At 39.5% G+C, this 22,482-nt stretch overlaps 2 protein-coding genes and 1 non-coding gene across 3 annotated transcripts; 1 reads left to right on the top strand and 2 right to left on the bottom strand.

Moving 5' to 3' along the window:
* Window positions 1-3,746: 3,746 nt before the first annotated feature.
* Window positions 3,747-6,077, bottom strand: LOC116214607. The gene is made up of 3 exons (XM_031549986.1): window positions 5,325-6,077; window positions 5,024-5,282; window positions 3,747-3,772 (listed from the first exon to the last, which is right to left on the bottom strand). The coding sequence occupies exons 1-3, from the start codon at window positions 6,075-6,077 to the stop codon at window positions 3,747-3,749; spliced, it is 1,038 nt and encodes a 345-aa protein (XP_031405846.1).
* Window positions 5,572-5,678, top strand: LOC116215758. The gene has a single exon (XR_004158558.1). It is a non-coding gene; the product is annotated as a small nucleolar RNA R71 (small nucleolar RNA).
* A 13,804-nt stretch (window positions 6,078-19,881) lies between the features above and the next one.
* Window positions 19,882-22,057, bottom strand: LOC116212818. The gene is made up of 5 exons (XM_031547529.1): window positions 21,392-22,057; window positions 21,239-21,296; window positions 21,048-21,131; window positions 20,817-20,952; window positions 19,882-20,651 (listed from the first exon to the last, which is right to left on the bottom strand). The coding sequence occupies exons 1-5, from the start codon at window positions 21,909-21,911 to the stop codon at window positions 20,337-20,339; spliced, it is 1,113 nt and encodes a 370-aa protein (XP_031403389.1). The 5' UTR covers window positions 21,912-22,057; the 3' UTR covers window positions 19,882-20,336.
* Between the last annotated feature and the right edge of the window lie 425 nt (window positions 22,058-22,482).

The raw sequence follows: 22,482 nt of genomic DNA, 5'->3' as shown, positions 1-22,482 counted from the left end.
AAAACCCTAAAACCCTAAAACCCTAAAACCCTAAAACCCTAAAAACCCTAAAACCCTAAAACCCTAAAACCCTAAAACCCTAAAACCCTAAAACCCTAAAACCCTAAAACCCTAAAACCCTAAAAACCCTAAAACCCTAAAACCCTAAAACCCTAAAACCCTAAAACCCTAAAACCCTAAAACCCTAAAACCCTAAAACCCTAAAACCCTTATTTTAAGGTTTTAGGCTTTTAGGCATTTAGGCTTTGAATCCGGTCGTACTCTACCGATCTGAATTGTAGGATTTTAGTGAGATGTCAAATTGACTCTTTCGATCTTAGTATTTGTGCAATCCTAACAATCTTACAATATACATAATTTTTAAAATGTCATCCCAAGACCATGCTTGTTAAGCTCATATGTTGAGCGAGTTAAAGATCAATTTCGTCTTTAATGTATGCAAGTTGCATCAATTGGGTCCCTAAGAAAAGTGTTGCATCAATTTGGTACACTTTTATATCAATTTCGTCCCTCGTTACATTAATTTCGTCCCTGGTCACATCAATTTCATACTTAGTCACATCAATTTGACTCTTAGTCATATAAATTTCGTCCTTGATTGCATCAAATTCACCGCTACGTCAAATCTATCGTTAGTGCTAGACGGAAAACAATGTTTACATCAAATTCGTCCGTATGTATCATTATTCACTTTTTCACTTAATTTTTGGAATTGCATTTATTTATTCCTTTTTGTCCCTCTTTAATCACTCCCTCTTGCTCCTTTCTCATGACTTCTACTCTCCCGTTCCCTCTCTCTCTCTCTTATAACTCCCTCCAAACGTGAGCGACACGGCGTGGATTTTGTCTTCGTGAAGAAGATCAATTTCATGCTAGAGCACCACTTGTCCTAATCATTTATGGATACTTCAGATTTGTCCGTGAGCCAAGGTATGTCTCTAACTAACTTCTACAAGCTATTGTTTTGTGTGAAAAGATGACATTTTTGTTGTTGATTGGAACATTTTGGTTACTATGTCTTCGTATTCAAATTTTGTGAGTTGGAAAATTGCTCTAGCCAACATTGTTGGGTTTTTCTAATTTTTGGTTTTTTCTTGTCTGTGACAGTGGATTGCACTTTTAGGATAGTGGATGTGGTTATGCATCATAGTGGAAGATTTGTTAAAGACCCCATGTTGCGATATGAAGGTACTGTTGTAGAAGTGAAGAAGGTCGAAGACATAGAAAAATTCACTACTCGGGACTTTTAGACATGCTTAGGAACAAATATAGAACCGAACCACTGCTTGCTTCTATAGAAATCCAATCTTTAGTGATTTGGATGTTGGGCTTGAACTTCTAGCTAGGGATGATTATGCAAGATTGTTATTTAATTTACTTGCAGAAGTTGCTGAGCCTTATAGAGAGGTACCCTTGCACTTTGAGCACAAAACAGTAAATGTCGCAGAAGAAGTTTCCTTAGATGAGGTTAAAGGGCTTGAGAGAAAGAGTATACAAGAGGAAATTCATCAAGGAGAGGAAGGTGATCAGGAAGAGGAAGGTTCAGATAACGGCACTGCAGATGACAAGACCAATAAGAGTGCGTTTGGATTTAGAATTAAGTTGAGTTGAGTTTTGGTTATAATTTGTTTGTAATGATTTTATTGTTGAATTATAAGAAAAAGTGTGAAAAAATAATAAATATTTGAGAGAAAATAATGATTAAGTAATGATTGTGTTGTTGAATTGTAAAAAAGTAATGAATAGTTGAGAGAATTTAATATTAAAAATTGAATTGAATGGTTAAAAAAATTTAAAAATGAAAAAAATTAATGATTGTGATGTTGAATTGAAGATAAGTAGAGTTGAGTTGAGTTGAAATTTTTTTAAAAAACAAATACACCCTAAGTTTGGACCATATGACAATAGTTCAGATGAGTTTGATGAATGAAGAGTTGAATGGGGTGGAGGTGAATAAGTAAAATGAGGTGAAAGAGGAGTGCAAGGAGGTGAAGCAAGAATACAGTTTGGGAAGAGAATGAAGAGAAAGTGCAAGGTGAAATCTAGTTATTCAACCTCCAAAAGCAACTCCAAATCCATTAATAAAAAAGGCTACAAGAGCAAAGGAAAGTTCAAGGACATGACTGTTGCCTAGAGGAAGGACATATTTGCAAGTACTTTTAGCTCTGCACAGGAAATGGAAGGAAGTATTGTAGATGGAACATACACAGCTCCTGCTACATCCTCAACTACTGCTAGTGGTATTGTTGTTGGTGCATCCACATCTACTGCCAACTTTGGAGACGAGCAGATATGTGAAGACTATGAAACATATGAGTTGAAATCACTCCATGATAAAGATTTAGAAGATGAGAATATCAGGTGTCCATGTTTTAATCTAGAAGATGATCATGGTGTTGTTATCACTAAGTCTGTGGAGTTGATTTTGTGAAAAATTATAGTGAGAAGGTCAAGGCTGTGTGTATTGAAAGGGATGTGGACAGTAAGGGTAAGGGATGTCCTTGAGCCATATTGTGCTCAGAAAACAAGACAGTAAGGGTAAGTATAAGTGAAGACTTTCTACTCTGAACAATAAGGGTAAGGGATGTCCTTGGGCTTTATTGTGCTTAGAAAACAAGACAGTAAGGGTAAGGGTAAGTGAAGACTTTCTACTCTGAACACGCGTGTGCTAGAAGGATGACCAACAAGCTTACAACAAGGGAGTGGATAGTCCATAAGTTTATCCCACTTGTCAGGATCTAACAAGACATAACTAGGCATATAGCATATGCCTATATAATCCATAGGTATGGAGTAAAGATGAACGATACCATAGTATTTAGGACTCTGAAATTGGCTCATGAAATTTATGAAGACCAAAAAAGTAACAATATGCAAAGTTGCGTGATTATGCCAATGAGCTATTGAAGAGAAATCCAAGGTCAAATATTGGCTTACAATGTACACCATACACATGAGTTTAACATAATGTATATATGCTTGGAAACTTGCAAAAAGGGATTTTTGACTGAGTGTAAACCCCCAATTGGCTTAGATGGTTGCTCTCTCAAGGGATATTATGGTGGACAATTGCTAGTTGATGTGAGTCAGGATGGGAACAATTCCTTTTATGCTATAGCATACGCTATTCTAGATGTAATGAACAAAGACAGCAAGATTTGGTTTTTGGAAAACCTTGTGAATGATTTGGGGAATCCATTGGAGAAGGGATTCAATTTTATCTTTGATAGACATAAGGTAACAAATTACTACAAGTTACTCGTATTGAATTGTATTCCACATGGATATAATAACATCATAGGTTTTCCTACTGGTAACTGATTTCATTAATTCCGTCATTTCTCATACAGGGACTAGATACTGCTTTGGAGTAAGTTTGTCATGGTGCACTATACAAATATCGTTGTAGACATATCTTTGCTAACTTCATAAAGAAATTTAACGGCACCCCAGTGTATGAAAGAGCATTCTAGGTATGTGCTAAGTCAACAATACACCGTTATTTTGATAAAGTAATGAAGGTGCTTCAGAAGCCGAATGAAGACGTTGTACAATGGCTGAAGGACATCCCCACAGATAGGTGGAGTGGATTAACCTTTGATCCTGTGTGTAAGAAGCAAGCAATGACATTCAATATGTGTGAGCAGTTCAATGGAGTAATCCTCAAGTATAGGAGTAAGCTCATAATTACAATACTTGAAGATGTAATGATGTATGTCACTAGCAAGATGGTGAAAACACATGCTTTAATTGTCAAGAGCCAAGGACCCATCTGCAAACAAGTCCAAATTAAGCTTCATAAACTATAGCAGAAGGTAATCTATTTGACTCCTCACTAGTCAGGGGATCCCAATAAAACACAGTTTGAGGTAACTTGTCATCCTCGTTTAAAATGTGATGTTGACTTGAAGGACATGACTTGCTCATGCAGATCTTGGGAGTTGTCTGGTATTCCATGCGAGCATGTCCTTACTTACATGAACTAAAATGGTCAAAAGGCTGAACAATTTGTCAACAATTGGCTAACCAAGGAGATTAATAACAAAATATACTCATACTATATCAACCATGCGGTTGGTGAGGCATTTTGGAGGAGAATTGGCTTTGACCCTATCCAACCTCCCATTATAAAGAGAAAGCCAAGCAAACCAAAAACCAAGAAAAAAAAAAGGCACAAGAAGAAGATGTTAATCCTCACAAGATGAAGAGGAAGCTTTACCCTCCTAGGTGCTCAAGGTGCGAATAAGTTGGACATAGGACGATCAGTTGCAAGGCCAACTTAGGTTCATCAGCTGCTACTACTGAGGAAGCAAAGACCATTTCATATGCTAGGTGATGGGGACTCAGCTGCTGCAGGTGATGGTGCAAAGATGCATCAACTACTACTCATGAGGGACATTTTGATCTCATCCTACCTCAATCAGAACTCAATCAGTACAGCCCTCACAGACTAACCATCACACCACACAGGTACAATTTTACTTTTTTTTAATTTCATGATGACATTATTGAATGGATTAATTTTGTCCTCCTAATTTCATTTTGCTTGATGTATGGGGTCCTTGCCATTACTTTCCCTTTGAAGATGATCTTGCTAACATACAGGTTGATCCTCTAGGTGGAATTGCATTCAGACCACCTCTAGTGAGACTTGGCATGATACCCCCTCCAAGAGCTCCTATTACAAAAGAAACTATTCAAGGTGCTAGTGCTGCAACTGCCTAGAGGTTTACAACTTTAATGAATGCAAGAGCACCAAGGCCTCTTCAATGATGACGGTTGGTTTTTGTTACTAATTTCGGTTGATGCTGAAGCAAGATAATACTCATGATGAATGCATTTTGGATGATGAAGACTGTGATTATTGGATGGTGATAGGAAGTAAGCTTAGATGGTTTTAGGCTAGGATATATAGAGTCTTTTCTTGGGTTTTTGGCAGAATTGTACATGCTGAAGATAGTAATTATTATATGCCTTATTGATGGACTATAGCTCAACATGAGCTCTTCCATTCTCGACTGACTTTGCTGAGGTGGAGCATTCTGAGCAGGGCCTTGCTTTTGGAATCCAGGTGGCGGTTTAAGTGCATTATTCTCATTCCTCCATGAGAAATTAGGATGATTACGCCACCCGGGATTGTAAGTGTTCGAATAAGGCTCTTGATTACTCCGTTGGAAGTTATTGACAAAGTTCACTTGCTCTCCATTGGGTGAAGCCAAGGGATTTCCAGACATGCATTCAAGAGTCGAATGTGGTCCTGAACACAACTCACAAAAAGCAACCTGATTAGTATTAAAAGAATGTGCTGAGGTGAGTTTACTTACCTGGGTAGTGAGAGCTGAAATCTGGGTTGTCAAATTAGCAATAGTGTCCATGTCATTGACTGATGCCACTCTTGATTTACTTCTCTCATTCTGCCAATTATGTGCACTGGAGGCCATCTCTTCTATCAAAGCACTTGCTTCATCATAATTCTTACCCATCAGTGCGCCTCCGGCTGCAGCATCTACTAGAGACCTCAATGTATCATCCAGGCTAAGATAGAAGACCTCAATTAGGAGATTATCTGGCAATCCGTGCTGTGGGCACTTTCTGATTGCCTCCTTGAATCTCTCCCATGCCTCATAAAGTGATTCACCATTGAACTTGGTGAAGTTAGTGATTTCGTTCCTCAATCTTGCAGTCCTAGCTGGTGGGAAAAATCTCTTGAGAAACTTAGATGAAAGGTCGGCCCAGGTGGTGATGGACTCTTGTGGCAGTGAATTGAACCAGGCTCTCGCTTTATCCCTAAGTGAGAAAGGAAAAAGCTGTAATCTAATAACATCATCAGCGACATTATTCATCTTTACCGTGTTACAGTATTGGAGGAATCCTGCAATATGCTCATCAAGACTCTCGTTGGGATATCCTCCAAACTGATTTGATTGAACCATCTGGATGAGTGCTGGCTTCAGTTCAAAGTTATTAGCTGGAATAATGGGCCTTCTGATCGCAGAACCCATAATAGTAGGTACTGCATAGTCTCGAAGTGCTCTAGCAGCACCCTGTATTTGGCGGTTGATGTCATCATCTGCCATCTCAACTACCTGCAATTCTTCCCTTCTTCTGTTCTCTCTTCTCAACCAAGGTGCGCTCTATCTCAGGATCTAATGGTAGAAGTTCAGCACTTCTACTCCTGCGCATAGAATACCTGCAAAGAGAACAAGAAATAAACACACAGTAAAGTGCGCCTAAATTAACAATAGAACCAAAGGTGGTCTAATATTAAGTTAATCCCCGGCAACGGCGCCAAAAACTTGATCCACTGCAAATATATATAAAAATAAGCTCGAATTCTACCAGCAAGTGCACTGGGTCAGATCAAGTAATATAGTGATGAATAGAGTGTCGATTCCACGAGGATTAATTAAGTACTAAACCTATATTAGATTCTATTATTATCTAAGCAATCAAATTAAGAGAATTAACTAATTAACTACTAATCAACCTAAATCGTCACAAAGAGCAGAAAGAGAATTGTATGAAAATATATCAATTGAAAGTGGGAAAAACAGAATCCACCCTAGTTTCACTAATCAGATTGCCATCATGTTATATAGATTGATAGCTATGTGGTTATTCAAGTGAGTTTATCAAGCCTTTAAAATTAAAGTCTTAAACCTCTAATTAATCAATCAGCTCCCGCATCTCTAATTAATAGTGGACTCTAAATTATAATCATACACCTTCCAATGCTATGATTGTCTAATGCCCTAAATTAATTATCCCTAATGTCTTAGCGAATAACTAACTAGAAACATTGCATTAATCCCTGGATAATCTCTAATTAAACTAATTAACGCAGCTATCGCATTTAACTAATTAGTCTAATCAAGAATTCCTAACAAACACTATATCAACTCCCGTATCAATAGTGTTTCTAACAATTATAACCAATTAAGAATTAAAATTGAAATTATAAGAATTGCAATCATGAATCATCAACACATCTATTAATCCTATAACATGGCGACAATCATCATATTAGCTACCTAGGGTTTCATCATATTCCCACAACAGAAGCTTAGAACATCATGGAATTGAAAACACAATTATAATTCCAATGAGTCATTGCAATGGAATTCATATTCAGCAGTAAACTCAAGATATTGAATCCTAAAACAAAAACCCAACAATTCCTTTAAGGAATTGTCTCTTCCACAATTCTTCGCTTCAAATCAATTGATCCAGGTGACGGCTCCAGACAAGACTCTCTCCAAAAACTCTCTAGGTTAAAAGAATGGTGAAAGATGGCTCCCCCCTAGGGTTTCCTAATCTTGTTATGAGGAGTATTTATATCCAAAACAAAAAAAAAAAAAGATTTCCGAAAGATATAGGCTGGCTCCAAATTGCGCAAAACTCCTTAATATTGCTCGTAATTCCATCTAAGTCCTCAAAGACCTACAATATCAAATTACACATAATTAAGCACCACCTTCTTATAATTTCTATAAAATTAATAATAATTTAACATGAATTGCACAATAAAATATGAGTATAATATGCCCTTATCAAATAGTTGAGAAAAAGTAATAATTGTGTTATTGAATTGTGGAAAAAATGTTGAATTGTGAAAAAAGCAATAGATAGTTCAAAGAATTTAATATTAAAAATTGAATTAAATGGTTACAAAATTGAAGAAAAAGAAAAAGGGGAAAAGACAAAAACCCCCCTTGTGCTTTGAGTTGGGACAAATCGGACCATGTTCTTTCGTTTGGGACAGATCGTACTATATTCTTTGCTCCGTCAGACATAAGGGGTTACGGCATCAAATTGTTTTTCATTTTCATTCCTCATTTTTTAGCCTTTTAATCATTTAAAATTATAAATCTTTTTCTTTTATCATTTCTATCCTCAACTTTCTATTTTGTTTCATTTTAGTCCTAAAAGAAAATCGAAAGGGAAGGAGGGGTCGGGGCCGCCAATCGGCGACCCCGATCCCTCCATCGAAGTCGGCGGCATCCTCTGTGGGTGCCGGCCACCTCGGTGGAGGGGTTGGGGTCGCCGATTGGCGGCCCGAACCCCGAATCGACCAGGGACCTCCATCTTGTCCCCGGTCGATTCGGGGTTTGGGGCCACCAATCAACGACCCCGACCCCTTCATAGAGGTCGCCGGCACCCACAGAGGATGCCGGCGACCTCGGTGGAGGGGTCAGGGTCACCGATTGGCGGCCCCGACCCCTCCTCCCCTTTCGATTTTCTTTTATGACTAAAATGAAACAAAATAGAAAGTTGAGGATAGAAATGATAAAAGAAAAAGATTTAGAACCAAAATGATTAAAAGGCTAAAGATTGAGGACTGAAAATAAAAAACAATTTGACGTCATAACCCTCTATGTCTGACGAAGTAAAGAACAATGTGCGATTTGTCCCAAACGAAATAACAAGGTGCGATTTGTCCCAATCTCAAAGTACAATGGGGGTTTTTGTCTTTTTCCCAAAGAAAAATGTATTGTGTTGTTGATTTTTATTATGTAGTAAGTAGAGTTAAAATTTTAAAAATGCGATTGTAAAGCCAAACGGATGTTAAAGTTCATTAAGATAGCATCTTATGTTTCCTGTAGGCTCGGATTCTGTGGCACTGCCCTCCTAAGTTCCATTGCCCTTTTCTGTGACAGAGAAATTGCATTTCGTGAGTTTGCTTGGGCCAGAATAGTTGATTAACTTGACTCCGTTAATAATGCATCGATATCCAATTCACAGCTAGAATTTGATAATCTTAATTCCTAAATCTAAATGTCATATATGTCTTCCTAACAATCAACTTCTCGTCCATGACTCATTTGTGTTCTCCCGAGAGAGTGTTCGTCTTCCGCCTGTGGATCTTCAAAACATACAGCGGATGGTACCAAATAACATCTAACGAGCATTACTCAACGTGGAAATCAATTTTCTAATGAAACATGACTATATAGTATGCAACTAAGTGAAGTACGAGAAAACGGTTATTTTACCTGAAATGGGTGACAGAATATCCTTTGAAGAAAACTTTGGTTCGACTGTTGTCAATGTCATTGTCGACCCATTTCGCCCATGTATTAAGAGCCCTCTTGTACGCCTCCAAGACCTTGAGCGTTGAATGCACGTGGTTTCCTTCCGGATGATAGTCCTTTCTACCTAAATAAAAGAGTGAAAACTTTTAGTTGTTGAAATGATAATACAGACTCTCCCAAAGTAAATAAGAAGAAAAATTCTGCCACAGGAATAATACACATCACAGAGCGTTCACCCTCGAGACGTTTTCACATGGGTCCTCCAATGACCTGGGTTGAAGACTATGATATCAGCATCGTGATACATAGAGGTTGTGCGGTCCATCAGGTCCATCAAATCCAACCTCAACGTCTCAATGGACCCATTGATGCCTTTGAAAGATGATTCTCTTAACAAAATGGAGTACCAACAAAGTCCACGGAACAATTGTAATCCTATAAACGGAAAGATGAGCATCATGAAAATGAGAAAGATTCAACCATAGTCAAAACATTTTATAATAAGAAAAACTGGGTATGTCTTGCATTAAGCTGCAATCTCGAAGACCAGATAAACGATGAAGAAATCACGAGAAATATTATTTCCTATATTTCGGGCATCTTGTAATCTTAGAATATATTCAAAGGGGAAAATATCATTGGAGGGATATTATGATATCTTTAGGATATATATTTTGGATATTATAAATAGGGTCTTATACGACTTGTAAAACAAGCCTCAGTTGCTCTGAAACCCCGGCTCCCCGGGGCTTGGTTGAGAGAATCTTGTATCACGAGGATGGTGATGGTGAATCTTTCTGGAGTTCTCTCGGGTAAGGGGAAATTTCTCTATAACTCTGGGCTATTAGAGTGAGAAAATTGGAGAGAATTGAGAGATCAAGTTAGACACGTGTCAGGGGATAGGATGAGAAACATCTCTGAGCGCTGTAATCTCTGAATCACTATTCAGTGGATTCTCTTGCTTTGCACCATGGACGTTTCTCCTATCTCGTTGGGAGGAGTTTTTGTTGGGAATTGGTGTATGCCCTAGAGACAATCTATCATCAGTTCTGTAATATGATATCTATTTCATTATAATACGAGGCATTTCTGTTATTGTGTAGATTGCGCTAAATATGATTTTACACAATAATGTCCTTGGAATAGTATGTTCAATAGGCATCACGTGTGACTTGATTGTGAGATCCTATAATTACTGAACATTATTCCTAAATGTCCATAATCAAAGTATTATCGTTAATTAGGACAACGATAATACGGTTAGACTAGTGTGAGTGTTGATTGATGACCAAATCTCATAGGTCATGGATATGGAGATATCAAATCACACAACATGTATACATTAAGAGTAATGTGTATTGGACTGACCCGCCATGAGATTGCTACATGGGTTGTTACGTGACTGTCATTAGCATATCTCAAAGTGACTATAGTGTAATGGTCCTTTGACTTGAGGTCACCATAGATTCCTACATGTAATGTCATATACTTTGATACTGTCAAACGCCACTGTAACAGGTTGGTTATAAAGACAGTTATTGGGTATACCACAGAGCATGGAGAGGAATGTGAGTGATCAAGATAGAATTTGTCCCTCCTACGAAACGGGAGCGATATCTCACGGCCACTTGGTGGTTAAGTCTAAAAGTGTATGCATACCCAAATGAGTCGATATAGCGATATCGAACTCATTTGTTCTGATAGACTTACCCGGTAAACCAAGAAAGAGAAATATTGAGCCATACAAGGATGTCATCGACCATGCCTTGGGCTTAATAGAGATATAGAGGACAATGGATTATATTACACGGTAATATAGGTCACGAGGTTCGTCGAAAAATTGACTTTCCGATTACTTGAGTAATAGTGATGCATTGCTAGATGCCGCTCATTGTTTGTAATATTGAAATAGAGATTTCGATATTACTGTCAACGTAATTGGGAACCTACAGGGTCACACACTACGACTAAATTGACGAGATATTTTGAAATAATAAAAACGTCTAATTGAGATTAGATGATTTATGGTGTGACCGATTAATCGGATATTTAATGAGATTAAATTTGTCGATTAATTAGACTCGATTTATTAGATTAAATGGACCAAATTGATGCACGATTAATATGGTGACACATGGCTTTTGTTTGGATGGACATGTGTATGGACACATGTCACTTGGGGACACTAATTTCCCTTCATCTCACATCGGTCATGGGAAAAGAAATTGTCTCCCCATTTGCTTATAAAAGCAGTAGAAGAGATGGATTCAAAAAAGTGTGTGTGTGTATGCTTTATATGTATAATGTGTATGCATATATATATATATATATATACGTGCAGACATATTTATATACATATATGATATGTGTATGCATATAAGTTTATATTAATATAATTTGGGTTGAATTGTTCAAACTCAAATTGGTCCATTAGTCTAAAAATTTCGGGTGTTGCATCGGTGTTTCTTTCGAGTGTTGGTCGCTAGCACCGCCGATCTCGAAGACTCGTCGACAAAGTCGGTGTGGATACCGGTAGAGGCGTCACGCGTGGGACGCTCGGTCGACTATATTAAATATTCCAGGTACGCTTTTATCTACTCGGATTCTAGTAGGTCTTGGGATTAGTTTCACGGGTAGGAAATTTTGAATTTCTGTTCCTTTTTCGCTTCCGTTGCGCCCCGTGAAACTAGCAATTGGTATCAGAGACAAGCTAGTTAGAATCCGAGTAGATAATAGCATAAAATATGATTTTATGCTTGGTACTGGTGTGATTATGTTTGATATTTGCGGTGCATGACTGTTAGACATGGACAATGTCCTAGTTGTGTTAGTATAATAGTTATGCGTTTGGGCTATTATGTAATTGTTACATAATAGTGTATGGTGAGATCGATTAAATATTAATAAAATCCTTCAAAATATTAAGTCCTTATCCTTCCACCGTGTAACGCTAGTCAAGACCAAGATCGATGAGTGTGTAGACCTTGCTCTCGCAGGATGCCCTCATCTATCCTAGTAAGACGTGGTGTTTACCAGTGGGCCGGACTTAACTGAGCAAGTCTAATAGGATTAGGAGTTCAGAGGCATGTAGTTGGGCATCGATCTATAAGATAGATTCGAATAAGGAGTTATTCACCCAACTAATCAAGAGTTGCATGTGATGCAATTGGGAAAGTGAGTTCCCTACCTAAATAGCCAGTTTTGGATGAATCAGCCCTCGCTGACTCAGAGCTTTGTGAGATATGGATCTTGAACTATTATGAGAATGATATTCTCTGAATCAATGTTCAGGGTCATTGATTTGATATAAATAGTGGGAGCAATATTTAATAAAGTCCTCATTAAATATTGTAGTGTCATAATACTTATTTTGCATATTTTTTTGTGGTAGTTACCATGGCAGGGAGCACCTCTAGTACTTTCTGTTTGCGATCCGTCCTTGATAAGGAAAAACTGTCAGGGAATAATTTCCTTGGTTGGTATCGAAACTTGAGAATTGTTCTCACCCAAAATAAGAAACTATATGTCTTAGAGCAACCTCTTCTTGCGCCACCACCTGACGATGCCCCCCAAGCTGAGAAAGATGCTTATAGTAAGCATCATGATGATGCCGTAAACGTCGGATGTCTCATGTTAGTCACCATGGACTCGGAGCTTCAGAAGCAACATGAGAACATGAAGGCGTACGATATGATCGTGCATCTCAGGCAGCTCTATCAAGAGCAGGCCCGACATGAGAGATTCGAGATCTCTAAAGCACTTTTTCAGGAAAGGTTGACTGAGGGTAGCCCGGTGGGTCTTCATGTACTCAAGATGATTGGGTACGTCGAGACTCTGGGAAGACTGGGATTTCCTCTGGGTCAAGAGTTGGCCATAGATTTAGTTCTACAGTCGCTGCCCAGCAGTTATAGTCAGTTCATCATGAGCTATAATATGAATGACTACAATAAACCATTGCCTGAACTGCTTAACATGTTGAGAACAGCTGAGCATGATATCAGTAAGGGGACGTCTGTTCTAATGGTCCAGGAGACCAAAAGAAAGGGCAAGGGCAAGAGTAAAGGCCAGAGGGCTAAAGGTGCATCCAAGTATGACTTGGGTGCGTTGAAGCCTAAAGCCAAGGTGGCGAAGAATGATTACTGCTTCCATTGTGGCAACACTGGACATTGGAAGCGGAATTGTAAGATATACCTGGAAGAGTTGAAGAAGGAGAAGGGAAGTGAGACTTCCACTTCAGGTATCCATGTTATAGAGATTAATGTATCTACTACTTTTACATCTTGGGTATTAGATACCGGGTGTGGTGCTCATATTTGTGGAAATATGCAGGACCTAAAGGACAGTAGATCGTTGGCAAAGGGCGAAGTGGACCTACGAGTTGGAAATGGAGCAAGAGTTGCTACATTAACTGTAGGGACTTATCACCTAGTTTTGCCTACTGGGCTAGTATTAGATCTTAACGACTGTTATTATGTACCTGCTATTAGTAGAAACATAATATCTGTTTCTTGTTTGGACAAGAAGGGATTTTGTTTCACTATCAAGAACAAGTGTTGTTCTATGTACATGAATGATGTATATTATGGCAGTGCACATTTAAGTAATAGTCTGTATGTTCTTGATCTAGATACGCCTATTTATAATGTGGAAACCAAACGGCTCAAATCTAATGATTCGAACCCGACTTACCTCTGGCATTGTCGTTTAGGCCATATTAGCTAGAATCACATCTCTAGACTCCATAAAGATGGATTACTGGACTCGTTTGATTTAGAATCGATCGAGACATGCAAACCTTGCTTAATGGGGAAAATGACTAAGGCCCCTTTTACCGGAAAAGGTGAGCGAGCTAGTGATCATCTGGCTCTCATACATACCGATGTATGTGGACCAGTGAACAAGCTTGCTAGAGGTGGGTATCTCTACTTCATTACATTTACTGATGATTTCAGTAGATTTGGATATGTGTATTTGATGAAACACAAATCTGAATCCTTTGAAAAGTTCAAAGAATTTAAGAATGAAGTGGAGAATCAGTTGGGTAAGAGTATTAAAGTTCTTCGATCAGATCGAGGAGGTGAATATTTGAGCTATGAGTTCGCTGACTATCTTAAACAGTGTGGGATTTTATCTCAACTGACTCCACCTGGAACACCACAGTGGAATGGTGTAGCTGAAAGGAGGAATCGAACTTTATTAGATACGGTTCGATCTTTGATGAGTCATGCAAACTTACCTGACTCCTTCTAGGGATATGCTCTACAGACAGCTGCTCTCATATTAAACAATGCTCCGTCGAAATCAGTTGAAAGGACACCATATGAGATGTGGTATGGGAAGTGTCCCAAGATGTCTTTTCTAAAGATATGGGGTTGCGAAGCTTATGTGAAGAGATTGTCTTCGGATAAGCTTGGCCCTAAATCGGACAAATGTTACTTTGTGGGGTATCCTAAGGAAACTCGAGGATACTATTTCTATAATCCCATCGAGGGCAAAGTGTTTGTTGCTCGAACTGCAGTATTCCCTGAGAAAGAGTTTCTCTCCAAAGGAACTAGTGGGAGGAAATTAGAACTTGGGGAAGTTCTACCACAAAATGACATTGACCAATCGACGGGTGAGGTTGCAGAGCAAGTACCACAAGTTGTTGTGGCACAATCTTCTGCACAAGTGACACAGGAGCCTCGTAGGTCTGGTAGGATACGTCATGAGCCCGAGAGATATGGATTTCTCGTGACTCAAGATAATGACGTATTGCTCATAGATAATGATGAGCCTACAACCTATGCGGAAGCCGTAATAGGCTCTGACTTTAAGAAATGGCTGGTGGCCATGAGATCTGAGATGGAGTCCATGTACACTAACCAAGTATGGACTTTGGTTGATCCACCTGAAGGGGCAAAACCCATTGGGTGTAAGTGGGTCTTCAAGAAGAAGACTGACATGGACAGTAATGTGATTACCTTTAAGGGCCGACTTGTGGCAAAAGGTTTCAGACAAGTTCATGGTGTTGACTATGACGAAACTTTTTCCCCGGTGGCTATGCTTAAATCCTAAGGATCTTGCTTGCAATTGCAGCTTATTATGATTATGAGATCTGGCAAATGGATGTCAAAACTGCTTTCCTGAACGGGAATCTCCTCGAGGATGTGTATATGACGCAACCTGAGGGTTTTGTCGATCCACATAGTGCCGAAAAGGTTTGTAAGCTACAACGGTCTATTTATGGGCTGAAGCAAGCTTCTAGGAGCTGGAATCTTTGTTTTGATGATGCAATCAAAGAGTTTGGTTTCATCAAGAATGAAGATGAACCCTGTGTTTACAAGAAGGTTAGTGGGAGCGTAGTGATCTTCTTAGTGTTGTATGTAGACGACATACTTCTAATCGGGAATGACATTCCTTCCTTACAGTCTGTGAAGACTTGGTTGGGAAGGTGTTTCTCTATGAAGGACTTAGGCGAAGCTACCTACGTGCTAGGTATTAGGATCTATAGAGATAGATCCAGGAGACTGCTTGGCTTAAGTCAGAGTGCATACATAGATAAAGTGCTTCGGCGTTTTAGCATGCAGGATTCTAAGAAAGGGTCGCTGCCCATGTTGCATGGCATAAGCCTTTCGAAGGCTCAGAGTCCTTCTACTCGAGAGGAGAGGGACCGCATGAATAGGATTCCATATGCGTCGGCTATTGGATCCATCATGTATGCTATGCTATGCACTCGATCCGATGTCTCGTATGCTTTGAGTATGACGAGTCGATACCAATCAGATCCAGGTGAGAGACACTGGATTGCAGTAAAGAACATCCTTAAGTACTTACGAAGGACTAAGGAGATGTTTTTGGTATATGGAGGCGAAGAAGAGCTCGTTGTAAGAGGTTACACCGATGCTAGCTTCCAGACCGATAAGGACGACAGTAGATCGCAGTCAGGGTATGTGTTCTGCCTGAATGGAGGTGCTGTGAGTTGGAAGAGTTCCAAACAGGAGACAATAGCCGACTCTACCACAGAGGCCGAGTATATTGCTGCCTCTAACGCTGCAAAAGAGGCTGTTTGGATCAAGAAGTTCGTGATAGAACTTGCTGTGGTTCCTAGCATCGTAGACCCAGTGGATCTCTATTGTGACAACAATGGAGCCATTGCGCAAGCTAAGGAACCCAGGCCTCACCAGCGATCCAAACATATACTCAGGCGCTTCCATCTCATTCGCGAGATCATCGACAGAGGAGATGTGAAGATATGCAGAATACCAACAGATGAGAATCTCGCAAATCCACTTACAAAGCCTCTTGTGCAGCGCAAGCACGAGGCTCACACTAGATCTATTGGCATTAGACAAATGCCAGATTGGCTCTAGTGCAAGTGGGAGATTGTTGGGAATTGGTGTATGCCCTAGAGACAATCTATCATCAGTTCTGTAATATGATATCTATTTCATTATAATACGAGGCATTTCTGTTATTGTGTAGATTGCGCTAAATATGATTTTACACAATAATGTCCTTGGAATAGTATGTTCAATAGGCATCATGTGTGACTTGATTGTGAGATCCTATAATTACTGAACATTATTCCTAAATGTCCATAGTCAAAGTATTATCGTTAATTAGGACAACGATAATACGGTTAGACTAGTGTGAGTGTTGATTGATGACCAAATCTCATAGGTCATGGATATGGAGATATCAAATCACACCACATGTATACATTAAGAGTAATGTGTATTGGACTGACCCGCCATGAGATTGCTACATGGGTTGTTACGTGACTGTCATTAGCATATCTCAAAGTGACTATAGTGTAATGGTCCTTTGACTTGAGGTCACCATAGATTCCTACATGTAATGTCATATACTTTGATACTGTCAAACGCCACTGTAACAGGTTGGTTATAAAGACAGTTATTGGGTATACCACAGAGCATAGAGAGGAATGTGAGTGATCAAGATAGAATTTGTCCCTCCTACGAAACGGGAGCGATATCTCACGGCCACTTGGTGGTTAAGTCTAAAAGTGTATGCATACCCAAATGAGTCGATATAGCGATATCGAACTCATTTGTTCTGATAGACTTACCCGGTAAACCAAGAAAGAGAAATATTGAGCCATACAAGGATGTCATCGACCATGCCTTGGGCTTAATAGAGATATAGAGGACAATGGATTATATTACACGGTAATATAGGTCACGAGGTTCGTCGAAAAATTGACTTTCCGATTACTTGAGTAATAGTGATGCATTGCTAGATGCCGCTCATTGTTTGTAATATTGAAATAGAGATTTCGATATTACTGTCAACGTAATTGGGAACCTACAGGGTCACACACTACGACTAAATTGACGAGATATTTTGAAATAATAAAAACGTCTAATTGAGATTAGATGATTTATGGTGTGACCGATTAATCGGATATTTAATGAGATTAAATTTGTCGATTAATTAGACTCGATTTATTAGATTAAATGGACCAAATTGATGCACGATTAATATGGTGACACATGGCTTTTGTTTGGATGGACATGTGTATGGACACATGTCACTTGGGGACACTAATTTCCCTTCATCTCACATCGGTCATGGGAAAAGAAATTGTCTCCCCATTTGCTTATAAAAGCAGTAGAAGAGATGGATTCAAAAAAGTGTGTGTGTGTATGCTTTATATGTATAATGTGTATGCATATATATATATATATATACGTGCAGACATATTTATATACATATATGATATGTGTATGCATATAAGTTTATATTAATATAATTTGGGTTGAATTGTTCAAACTCAAATTGGTCCATTAGTCTAAAAATTTCGGGTGTTGCATCGGTGTTTCTTTCGAGTGTTGGTCGCTAGCACCGCCGATCTCGAAGACTCGTCGACAAAGTCGGTGTGGATACCGGTAGAGGCGTCACGCGTGGGACGCTCGGTCGACTATATTAAATATTCCAGGTACGCTTTTATCTACTCGGATTCTAGTAGGTCTTGGGATTAGTTTCACGGGTAGGAAATTTTGAATTTCTGTTCCTTTTTCGCTTCCGTTGCGCCCCGTGAAACTAGCAGTTTTACCATATATATCCCATGCCCAATCTTCTCTTTTATGGCAATGCAATTCGTTAAACAGGTGAAACTGCAGTACCAGCACGGGTATGCTGGGATCAGCACTAGCATTTGTTTGACTGCAAATCCCAATTCGTTGAATTAGAAGTGCGCACAGTGTTCTAGGGTATATGTTTTCAAAACTGTTGGCGTGCAATACTATTGTTTTCGATTGCTGTCAATGTCATTGTCGACCCATTTCGCCCATGTATTAAGAGCCCTCTTGTACGCCTCCAAGACCTTGAGCGTTGAATGCATGTGGTTTCCTTCCGGATGATAGTCCTTTCTACCTCAAATAAAAGAATGAAAACTTTTAGTTGTTGAAATGATAATACAGACTCTCCCAAAGTAAATAAGAAGAAAAATTCTGCCACAGGAATAATACACATCACAGAGCGTTCACCCTCGAGACGTTTTCACATGGGTCCTCCAATGACCTGGGTTGAAGACTATGATATCAGCATCGTGATACATGGAGGCTGTGCGGTCCATCAGGTCCATCAGATCCAACCTCAACGTCTCAATGGACCCATTGATGCCTTTGAAAGATGATTCTCTTAACAAAATGGAGTACCAACAAAGTCCACGGAACAATTGTAATCCTATAAACGGAAAGATGAGCATCATGAAAATGAGAAAGATTCAACCATAGTCAAAACATTTTATAATAAGAAAAACTGGGTATGTCTTGCATTAAGCTGCAATCTCGAAGACCAGATAAACGATGAAGAAATCACGAGAAATATTATTTCCTATATTTCGGGCATCTTGTAATCTTAGAATATATTCAAAGGGAAAAATATCATTGGAGGGATATTATGATATCTTTAGGATATATATTTTGGATATTATAAATAGGGTCTTATACGACTTGTAAAACAAGCCTCAGTTGCTCTGAAACCCCGGCTCCCCGGGGCCTGGTTGAGAGAATCTTGTATCACGGGGATGGTGATGGGGAATCTTTCTGGAGTTCTCTCGGGTAAGGGGAAATTTCTCTATAACTCTAGGCTATTAGAGTGAGAAAATTGGAGAGAATTGAGAGATCGAGTTAGACACGTGTCAGGGGATAGGATGAGAAACATCTCTGAGCGCTGTAATCTCTGAATCACTATTCAGTGGATTCTCTTGCTTTGCACCATGGACGTTTCTCCTATCTCGTTGGGAGGAGTTTTACCATATATATCCAATGCCCAATCTTATTTTACTATGTTTATCTCACCTCGTTGTCACAACACTGAGTTTCATGTTTTTAGCTCTCCTGCAACCCTCTATTTGGACCTGCCCAGCATACTCAATCTTCTCTTTTATGGCAATGCAATTCGTTAAACAGGTGAAACTGCAGTACCAGCACGGGTATGCTGGGATCAGCACTAGCATTTGTTTGACTGCAAATCCCAATTCGTTGAATTAGAAGTGCGCACAGTGTTCTGGGGTATATGTTTTCAAAACTGTTGGCCTGCAATACTATTGTTTTAGTCTTGCCTTCTATATGGTGGCTCCTCAATAGCAAAGGAGGCGTGCCAAATCACTAACGAATTGCAAGTCGATGCTCCTTTAAAAGTTCCCAATGATACAACTGGTGCCGGCAGCAGAAAAGGAAGAAAGACTAAAGAAGGGAGAAGGGGAGAGTTGGCTAGTGTAGAAGGAAAGACGTCCGAGCACATGAGAAGATGCCTTACGTCAATGTCTTTCTCAAATAAAGTAAAAGCATCACATGGGAATTTCCAGCAACAAAAAAAAAAAAAAAAAAAAAAGAGCAGCACATGGGAAGCTGGCTCTATATAACACAACCCAACTGGAATCCACATTAAATAATAATCCTCGAGTAGAATAGGGAGGTTGGGGTTGTACAATATATATATATATATATAAAGAATGACCAAAGCAAGAACTCACTCAAAAACACATTAACAAAGCGATAAGTAGCGAAAGAGCTATAGGCCCTACCTCCGCATCCTCCCCGTTATTCTACGAACAAGTCCAAAGTACCTAAATAATGCAAAAGGTGAGATGGCCACACATGACAGTGCACATGTTCTCTGTCACTGCCTCCTCTCCATCGCCTTTCTTTCTCCTGCATAATCTCCTACTCTTAATGTATCAAACACTCCACTCATCGGACCAAAAAAAAAGAAAAACTCACGAGTGGCAAATCTTTACTTCTATCCGTCTGTTCTGTCCTTTTGTCGGTAAATCAAACTAAAATTACACACATGGCATCAATTTTTGTTATCTTTCTGTTCTGATGAACGGATAGGCTGGATAGTGGCTGCATGGTTCGCCAATCGGGTGAGTTCGATGTGCCGATGACAAGTGATCAAATGATCATTGGTTAGGCCAGCAGCTTGCATGAATGAGTGGATCACAGTTGGACCGACGAATCTGAAGCCCCTTCGCTGCATGTCTCTGCTTATAGTCTCCGACTTTGATGTCTTCACTGGAATCTTGTGGCAGGACTTGTATTGTGTGCAGATCGGTTTGTAGTTGACGAAACCCCACAAGTACTTGTCAAACGATCCAAAATCCCTCTTTATCTGCAACAGCAGCAGGATCAGGTTAAAATATTTGAGGATGGGAGCAACCTGCATCGGAAAGGTACCAAACAGCTAGAGAGCCCTATGGTAACTTCATGCAGCTAGATGCGTTATTGCCATTCCCTGCTAAACAAATAAAATGGCTATAATTTCCTCATGACTTGCCTCGATTATCTTCATAGAGTTATCCACGACACCTCGAACTCGGCCTATGTCAATGCCATACTTCAAGCTAATGGACAGCATCTGCTTATCAGCAAATGTGGCTAAAATTTCCACATTGTATCCTGAAAATGCATTGCTGAATATGGGTATAAAATGGAGTGATCAGCCGGATAACCATCGTGTATTATATGTTGATTTACCGGAGAGTATCAAAATCAAGATACGACCCACCTAAAATCCTGACGTTGCCTTAATATTGAAGTCCAATCGGAACCAACCTGAGCGCCACTGAGCACAAGCAACTCAAGCAGTAATCTGGATATATATGCGACTGACGATTAGATAATCTGGCCATCGAATTCATGTGACCGAGAAAGAGCAGGAGGACATAAAGATAGACAGAGACAATGTGCAACCACAACCTGTCATCATGGACGGGCAGTCCCCATTCCTCATCGTGATAAGCAACGTACAGAGGATCTGTATACAAAGACAGGGAAAGCAAACACATGAGGTTAATCTTGCTCGACGCTGCCATAGACAGCCAGTTTTGTGCGTCAGTCACTAACGTATACCTGAGTTGGCTGTGATGAAACTGCATCTCTTTGCTTCCTGTTCTGAGATCTTGGAGATTGTCACTGAATCAAGAGGAACGATCTTGCCATTGAACTTGGCGGTCTTGGATCTCCCGTAATGAGCAATTCGCATCTTACGCTGTGCCTGTTGGAGTGCCATCAGTTCCCTCCTTACAGTTGCTATGCTTCCTGGACTGTGGACCATCAGAGAAGGACAGAGCAATGAGGAACTTTCCAAAGAGCCAACACCATCTTCCATGCTGCCTCTTCCATTAAAACTTTTTGATCTATGCCTGTGTAAGGGACAGCTCGCGTCTCTTCCTAAAATAACGGCCTTCTCCTCTGTGGCTTGAGGCTTAGGTGATCGCGAACAAAGAAGGCATGAGAATGATGCCTCTGCCTCTGCAGGTCTACTGGGATGTGGCTGTGGTGGTGATAGTTTCTTAATCGTGCTGTTATGGATTTCACGGTAGCCAGGAACAGGATTGCAAGTTGGTTGAAAAACTGGGCGCCCATTCATCCTAGCAACTCTGGTGGTGCTGCTGCTGCTGCCGTCAGTGTCCGTACTCAGGCAGAGATAGTCATAATTTTTGCCTCTGGGACGGATCAATCTGAATCGACTGGTGGAATTACAATTAATGGCAGCCAAGGGGAAAGAATTAGGGAGTGATCCTGAGTCTTAATTGAAAGCATGAAACCGGGCGACAAGATGAGATTTAGACCAAATTTTATCGTTTAGAGACTCAAATGGACATTTTTATATTATTTAGATATTTTTATAATTTTAGAAAAAGTTTATATCTTTCATTATAATTTCCTTAAATAGTTTATTTCTTTCTTTGTAATTTCGTTTATTCCTATTTAAGCAATGTAAGTCTTAAGGCTAAAGAGAATTTTTTGGATGAATAAAATTTCGAGAGAATATTTTCTCTATTTTCCCAAATTCGACATTGATTAAATCAACGAATTTGATGCATATTCCCTAGTATTCGTATAATCAACGGGTTATAAAAGATTTTTTCCTGGCATTTGTGGGTGAATCAACATATTACAATTGTTCTTTAGTTTCGCTGCGTCATTAGTAGATTTGT

This window comes from Punica granatum, chromosome 7, assembly GCF_007655135.1.
Source record: "Punica granatum isolate Tunisia-2019 chromosome 7, ASM765513v2, whole genome shotgun sequence".
In the NCBI taxonomy this organism is placed as follows: Eukaryota; Viridiplantae; Streptophyta; class Magnoliopsida; order Myrtales; family Lythraceae; genus Punica; species Punica granatum.
Note: the sequence above shows the minus strand (reverse complement) of the source record. Positions and strands in the feature narration are given on the sequence as shown.

Coding starts and splice junctions, on each gene's coding strand:
- LOC116214607 (XM_031549986.1), bottom strand. CDS start 6,077: ATGGCAGATGATGACATCAACCGCCAAATACAGGGTGCTGCTAGAGCA. Junction 5,283..5,324: donor TTTCAGCTCTCACTACCCAG/GTAAGTAAACTC, acceptor AATACTAATCAG/GTTGCTTTTTGTGAGTTGTG. Junction 3,773..5,023: donor GAATGCTCCACCTCAGCAAA/GTCAGTCGAGAA, acceptor ACTTGTTTGCAG/ATGGGTCCTTGGCTCTTGAC.
- LOC116212818 (XM_031547529.1), bottom strand. CDS start 21,911: ATGAATGGGCGCCCAGTTTTTCAACCAACTTGCAATCCTGTTCCTGGC. Junction 20,953..21,047: donor AGGCAACGTCAGGATTTTAG/GTGGGTCGTATC, acceptor ACCCATATTCAG/CAATGCATTTTCAGGATACA. Junction 20,652..20,816: donor ACTCTATGAAGATAATCGAG/GCAAGTCATGAG, acceptor CTGCTGTTGCAG/ATAAAGAGGGATTTTGGATC.